Source organism: Poromitra crassiceps (genome assembly GCF_964638095.1).
Source record: "Poromitra crassiceps genome assembly, chromosome: 7".
NCBI classification, from domain to species: domain Eukaryota; kingdom Metazoa; phylum Chordata; class Actinopteri; order Beryciformes; family Melamphaidae; genus Poromitra; species Poromitra crassiceps.
In genome coordinates, this window is record NC_139628.1 from 45,856,879 (window position 1) to 45,864,378 (window position 7,500).

The 7,500-nt window shown below is 45.5% G+C and overlaps 1 protein-coding gene across 1 annotated transcript in view; it reads left to right on the forward strand.

Moving 5' to 3' along the window:
- sorcs2 (sortilin-related VPS10 domain containing receptor 2) overlaps window positions 1-7,500 on the forward strand; it is a gene marked incomplete at both ends in the record, with an annotated part of 265,843 nt that overhangs the window by 201,996 nt on the left and 56,347 nt on the right. The window contains one exon of the mRNA XM_083640144.1: window positions 3,548-3,612. Within this exon, the coding sequence (XP_083496270.1) occupies window positions 3,548-3,612 (65 nt within the window). The remainder of the gene's footprint in view (window positions 1-3,547; window positions 3,613-7,500) is intronic.

The window sequence follows — 7,500 nt, forward strand, 5'->3', positions numbered from 1 at the left end:
AAAAGAGGTGATAAAGGAAAGTGATGTTGTGAAAGCATGCGGATAAAAGCCTGATAGAATGGCAGTGAACGCCGCGCCGAGATAGAGAACTCCAATCCACAGAGGATGTTATTCCAGTACATTGCACTTCCTCCTCGTCCTGTAAATCGATTTCTCGGTCTTGATGCCCTTTTATTTATCAATCCTTACTCCTCTATTGCTCATGTCTAGCTTTCATTATACCCATATCCCCAGTCAGTCTCCCTTTCCCCCCTACCTTCTCTCTCTGTCCACTCATGTCCTTGATAGCGGGAGAAGAAAATCCCACACCGATCAAACATTCTACAGCAGGGGGGTACGGTGGCGCAGTGGTAAGCACTGTCGCCTCACAGCTCGAAGGTCCTGGGTTCGATTCCCACCTGGGACGCTGTGAACGCTGAAGGAATGCGTGCCCGTCCGCATGTCCTCGAGTGCCCGCCGCCCGGGTGGGGTCGTCAAAAGGGCCTTTCTGTGTGGAGTTTGCATGTTCTCCCCGTGCCTCCCGGGGGGTTTCCTTCATATAGGAACCCCCTTCACCAAAACATGCAATATCCTGGTTGCTAATGTGGTTCCTCCTCTGGTCGTTAAGGGCGCCTGTTCGGAGGGAGGGGAACTGGTTGGAATAGCGTGAGCCTCCCACGTGCTATGTCCTACCGGTGAAGCTTCCCCTGTCAGGTGAAAAGAAGCAGCTGTCTCGGAGGAAGCATGGAGCCAGTTTCGTCTCTCCCCAGATCGGCAGAGGGTGGAGTAGCAACCAGGATAAATAAATTAAATTAGCACTAATGGGGGATAAAAAATGGGATAAAAAAATCGGGGGGGGGGGGGGGGGGGAGAGATAAAAACATTCTACAGCAAACACAGACAAACACAGATGTTTGGTTTGGTGTTCCATGGCTGTCTGTCCTTGTTTGGAGATGTTTGGTCAGATTCCACAAATGGTGTTTTGCAACTCAGACGGCTCCTCTTGGGCATTGACATGTCAGACGTGTAGCTGACACGCCTATCCAGAGCCACTTGAGTGCAGGGGTTCAGTGTCTGTCTCGCTCAAGGACACTCAGCAAGACACGAGAACAACAACAACATTGGTCCATTTTCAAGGTAGTTCAATTGACCGATGTTTACGAATGTGACCTCTTGTGGTCGTGAGAGTAAGTGCATGCGTGCACTGCATACGCCAGAGTCGGGAGCTGTAACCAGGAAGTAGCGGCGGTCTTAAAGCATTGTGGTCTTAAAGGCATTTTAAAGTATATTTTAAGCTCTGCCAGAGCTCTTGATACAAAGAATATCAGCTTGTACTGTATGAGCTAAAAATGAGTTTTAGATGTAGTTGAAAGCCATAAACGGTTTGTTTACATTTGTGTTGTTTGTAAATGTTGTATGGTAGGATTGCCTTTTCCCCGGGAGGGTCTGGTGAGACGAAGGAGGAGCCCGGCCTGGAGTCACCCACAGGGCCTTAGACCCTCCATGCACCGAAGGGTCTTTCAATACTGCGGTGTAGCACTAAACTCTATTGCACCGGATTGGGCGTGATCAACCCTTCCGCGGGCAACGTTACAGACAGAGCGGGAAGCCTGATCCGTGAGCGGCTGCTTCTGGGACGTGGGTCGGGGTCTTAATCGGCCTCGACTGGGTCTACTGGGCGAGGGTGTATGATGTTTAACAGACCCGAAACACCTTACGACCCCAGTTAACATCACTGATGACGCGTCCCAGCACATGCTGTAGTATGTATTGTAAACATAAACATTGGAGCAAAACAGGCTTATGTTTTGAGTTATGGTGCAATAATAACTATTATTAAAAGAGCACATTGTCCATCTAGTCCTACTCTTCAAGAATATGACTTTAAGATGTAAAAAGGAAAAAGTTTGTTTACGTTTGTAGCGCCCTAAAGAAGTTGCATGGTATACATAACGGCAGTGTGCTATTGAAATAGCTCGCAGACAAGTGCGTCAGGGGTGGCATTGTTTACAACAGTGTTGTTGAGATGATTTTGACTGTGATCATTTATGAACTTTTAGAAATAAATTATACTTGGATAAGAGTCGTTGAATATTGGTCTGTGCATCATAGGAGAACTAAGGTATTTCCCAACATTTGATCAAATTGCCCTAGGAATGATCCAAAATGCCCCCGAAATACGTATATTTCACAAGGACAACAAAAAGCCCTTGTTAAAAAAAAGTTAATTTCCTCCCCGGTCTGCCGTTGGGGGAATTGACTAGTAAAACGCTCATACAGGTCGCTTCGAGAAGCCATCGTCCTCAACTGGTTTGGACAGTCCTTTCTTTGATCCTTCTCTCTCTTCCCTCTTCCCTTCTCTTCTTCCCTTCTTCCCCTCGTCCCACCATGGCCTGCTAATTGCTCATAAAGTCTCTTTATAGGGAAAGTAACGAGCGTTTCAATCTCCACTCCATCTTTACGGGACAGGGGAAATTTCACAGACTGCACTTGGCACTCCTAATCACATGAACTGCTTGGTTTAGTGCTCAGTGAAGGGCAGACACAAGACGGTGTACTGTAGTATATGGCCATGCACTTCCAAGGAGGAATGGAGGGGCTATCAAGATTTTGGAGCTTTCTGTGTGTGCTAAGCTCGAGAATAGACTTGAGTGCACTTTCCAGGAAGAGCTGGAGTATGCATGTTTTATGAGTTATCCATGTACTGTATGCAAAGAAGCCAGAGAGTATGCAGAGGGCAGATTTGCATAGTGTATATTTCTATAATGTATGTATCGTGTATCTGCATCTATATTTGTATGCTGTGATGTACAACTTTAACTAGGCTATGCTTACACTCCAAACAATATACATTTTATGGGGTTCTTTTTAATCCATGTTTGAAGTCTTAAAGGTCCAGTGCAGTGATTTCAACTCTGTCAGGAAAGGTCTGTTGAGTTCTAACACAACAAGCACTTTTCTTTTTCAGTTATTGATGGTTAGCACTGAATGAGAGCTTATAATAACCTTCCTTATGATTGTGCCATCCATGGCATGTCAATATCTGTGTCTTTGAGGAACAAATATCCAGTGTTGGAACTTCTGCACCCAGCATGGAGGTACACAGATTTGGGATAAGTTGGCAAGTAGCTGTCTGGCAAATGTCTGACTATTGGAGACCTACTTAACTATGCATATTGTCAACCAATCAGAGCATTCATTACAGCCTGACATCATTTACACCAGGAAGTGAAGTCTGTTTGACGACGACATCAGTTACGTTTCCACAAAACGTAAGTTAACCATGAAGTTATGAAATGCAACTCTCATTGCACCCGACCTTTAAAATGTTGTTTTTCCTTCGAGCTGCATTCGAAACAAGTGGCCTTATCTCACCCCATCGGAAGAATGTTTCATTCACTTTGAGAGAACAAGGATTTTACGACCAAAGACCAACATTCAAGATTTCATCTTCTGCAACATCTGGGCCATTAGTGTAACGTGAGGAGCACGTGAAGACCTTGTGAAATGTACCTGGCCGAGCAATATGGTCCCAATGATCCATCTAAATGTCTCTTCTCTGTTGCAGGTCTGTATCTGGTGTGGACGTGGACCCCGACCTGGTGCACATGGAGATGCAGGATACCAGCGGAGGTAACAGTCGACTAGTTTACCCACCATGACACCGTTACACTGGGCTGTTATCCACTTTTTGTCACACTTTTTCTCTCACGACTTAAAAAATCCATCTCAACAAAAGCATTTAGTCTAATATTGATTTTTAAAATCTTGTTTTCCTTACACCAAGTCCAAAAATCTGTCCGTTTTTTTAAACTTAATTTTCAACTTAATTTTTGGGTGAACTGTTCCTTTAAGGAGGAGAGCCAGGGTCCCCCGGGGACGCAGCAGCAAATCTGGATTATCATATCAGCAGACTGACAGACAGAGAGGTTATCGCTGAACTCCCCACCAAGGGCCAGGAGGGTAATAGAGGTAGTGAGTGTGTGTGTGTGTGTGTGTGTGTGTGTGTGTGTGTGTGTGTGTGTGTGTGTGTGCGTGTGTGCGTGCGTGCGTGCGTGCGTGCGTGCGTGTGTTATGCATCCAGAATGCTGATCCACAACTGTACCCCACCTCCTCGGGTTTCCCAACCCACCATCCCCCACTCCAAATAACAGCGAGCAGGCAAAGTTACAGCCTAGCGACGGGTAGTGAAGGACAACGTGAAGGACAGGTTTTTATTTGCTGTGTTACACTTCATTTCTCCATCAACCTTCCTACCTAGAGATAGAAGAGTTGCGTCATATCCATTTACTCCAATGGACTTTTTTCTTTTTTTTTTTACCTCACAATAGTTCCCAGAAGTAAGGTTCTGGATTAAGCAGCGCTGTAGAGTCGCAGCAGAATGGACCGTTTGTGCTGTACTTTGAAAGGGTCAGACATTTAAAGAATCAAATTGTATATTATCAGCTTTATTTTATGCATTCAAGTGTACTTCCTGGAACTATTCCACACACTGCACACACTATAGCTACGTGAGTCGCGTAGTACTATCAATGAGGGGGACTGAATGATAACACAGTTTTCATTTTTAGGTGAAGTGTTCTTTTAAAAAGTTGAAGAATAAGCCCTTGAGGAAACATGCAGCCCCCCCCCCCCCCCCCCCCCCCACACACACACACGCAGAAAGATGCTGTCTGCAATGTGAAAGCTGTCATCCCGAACAAGGCTGCCTGTGTTTGTGGAGGGTGAACCGGAGAGGGTGTCTGTCTGGGCCAGCTGCCCAGGCACGAGAGCTCTTCCTGGGGCTAGGCAGTGCCACATGGTACCCCCTCCTCCTTATCCTTCTCATTCTCCTCCTCCTCCTCCTCCTCCTCCTCCTCCTCCTTGCTTCCGTGCCCAGATAGATAGATAGATAGATAGATAGATAGGCGAGGGGGGCCAGAGCGATCAGGCATGCCAAGCCGATCTGTTTGCCCTGTACCACCCCTGTCACACATGGCACCGCCAAGGTTAAACGATGGCATGCTACAAAGAAGGGCGCAGAGTTGCAGGAGTCTCATATCGAGGGTGAGGGAGGGACCAGGCCTGGGGCAGTGCCAGGGGCTCGCCGGGGGGGTACTGTACCCAGGATCGGTGGCTGAGGAGTGGGACAGGAAATGGCGGGGGAGGGGGGCGATAGATGGATGAGCCATGTGTGCTGGCAGGATGTGTCTTTGTGTGTGTGCCATTAGGGAGATTGATGTGCAGGAAAGCGCGGGTACACACAGATACACACATGCACACACAGGTACACACATACACACAGGTACACACACACACACACCAGCCCTGTCTCCAAGACATTTGCACATACATAGCAACACTGGTCCACAGCTAACAGCTATGAAGTTGTTAGAAAGTAATGTTTCTTTGGCCGAGGCGACCTCTAGCGGTCATTTGACGTAACAACAGTCTGTTATTAAAATAGCTCGCTGACGAGAAAGGGTGTATCGGGTTCGCATCCCGATTTTAACCGTAACCTTACCCAAGGTGTTCTAGTTGCCTAAACATAACCTAACCATAATAAGTAGCAGTAAGTTATTTTATTTGTGTGACTTTGTCTCCATTCCTTTCAAAGTCGTGGCTAACATTGCACATCTGATTTAGATATACTGTTGACAAAATGTGCTATTGTAAAGTGCAAAACATGCTTGTGCGATAGCCTCTACTTGGAGCCTTGCCGGCGGCAGTTAGACCCATATACCTGAACGTCAGCTTGATGAGGGGTCGCAGGTGACTCCCCAGCAAAATGAGTCAATTGTGTGATTCCATTAGGATTTCAATGACTAGAAGTTAGCCCGAGGAGAGAATGTAGTGCGTAATAGCTTTCACTCTCTCCTGTTATCTCCTCCTGTTATCTCCCCATCTACATTATATTTGACTATTTTACATTTTCCTTGTCATGTACCACCTCAGTCAGCGTGTGTGTGTGTGTGTGTGTGTGTGTGTGCGTGTGTGCGTGCGTGCGTGCATGCGTGTGCATGCGTGTGGGGGGACAGCAAGTGGCATGAAGAAGTGTATGTGAATTGAACGCTGAGCCCAATCTAATAGGTTTTTAATGAGTTCTCTGCCATAATGTGGCTTTGATTAAATGTCCGGGCATTTCAATAAATTAACCGGTCCATTTGTTCGGCCCAACAACCCCTTTGAACAAAGGCACAGCAGACAGAGAGAAGAGAGTCAGAGAAGAGGGTTAACTCTGTGCTATGAAATTGATATGAAATTGAGTTGTTTCACCTTGGAGTTGATGCAAGTGAAAGCTGAAATTCCATAACCTCCACTAGGGTCGGCTGCAAAAAGACTCTAAATCCCCGCCCAACCCCATTTATGTCTGAGTGTGTGTCTGAGTGTGTGTGTGTGTGTGTGTGTGCGTGTGCGTGTGCGTGTGCGTGTGCGTGCGCGTGTGCGTGTGCATTGCATTGCTGCCGCTGGGACTGGCTTCTGAACGAACAAACTGGAGTGTGTGAGAGAGTTTGTGTGCGTGTGCGTTTTCTCCATTGCCAGCTTGTCACCTCTGGCAGCAGAGTAACGGCTGGCTTTCAGCAGCTGATGTTGCTGATGCAGCTGCTGGTTGAAATTCAATACGGGCTAGGCTAACAGGCGCTAACCTCCCTGCACCACTCTCCCAGGATAATCCCCTCTGGCCATTTGGACAGCGGAGCGGCCATACGTCTGCGGGGAAGCTGTCACATCTTATAAAGTTTAGAGAAATATGTGTCTCTCTTCTGCTACTTTTTTCTCTCTCGCCCTTCATTTCCTATCTTTTCTCCTGTCCCGTTCTTCCCCTTTTCCACATCTCCCTCCGATTCTGCCGGGCAGTTGGGCTCAATTGTGGATGCACAACTTGTTTTGGCCATACTGCCTAATGAGATTTCCAATGTCTCTCTCTCTCTCTCTCTCTCTCTCTCTCTCTCTCTCTCTCTCTCTCTTTCTCTCTCTCTCTATCCCTCATACTAAAAAAACACATTTAAAAAACACATCAAATCAGGTAGTAAGTAGAACAGTCTGGCATACATTTCAAAATACAGTATAAGTAATATATAGTTATGACTCTTGGAGTGAGTTTTAAAAAGGTAACAAAATGTATTTAGCAGTAATCTATGTGTATGCAGGGATGAGCCTATATATTTTAAATATTAGAACATATATTAATGAACATATTATCTGCGATTAGCTCATATATTTCAATATAAACGTAAATATATTTAGGATATTGTACTTCCTGAAATAAGCTATTAATAATGTAATTAAATATATTTGTGTATATTATATCGGATAACATAATTCAAAATACAGGTAAATGTGCTTTTGAACATTGTAAATGCCTTCAAATATATTAAATGTCAAGTATTCCTCCACCGTGTACTGTATGGAAATACATGGAAATGCATATGAAAGTGGCCATGCAATTTTGTAATACTACGTATATTTCCCCCGTATATTACATTTATGATTATATGTACATACAGTATGGTTAAAAGTCACCTTATAGGATTTGTTGTA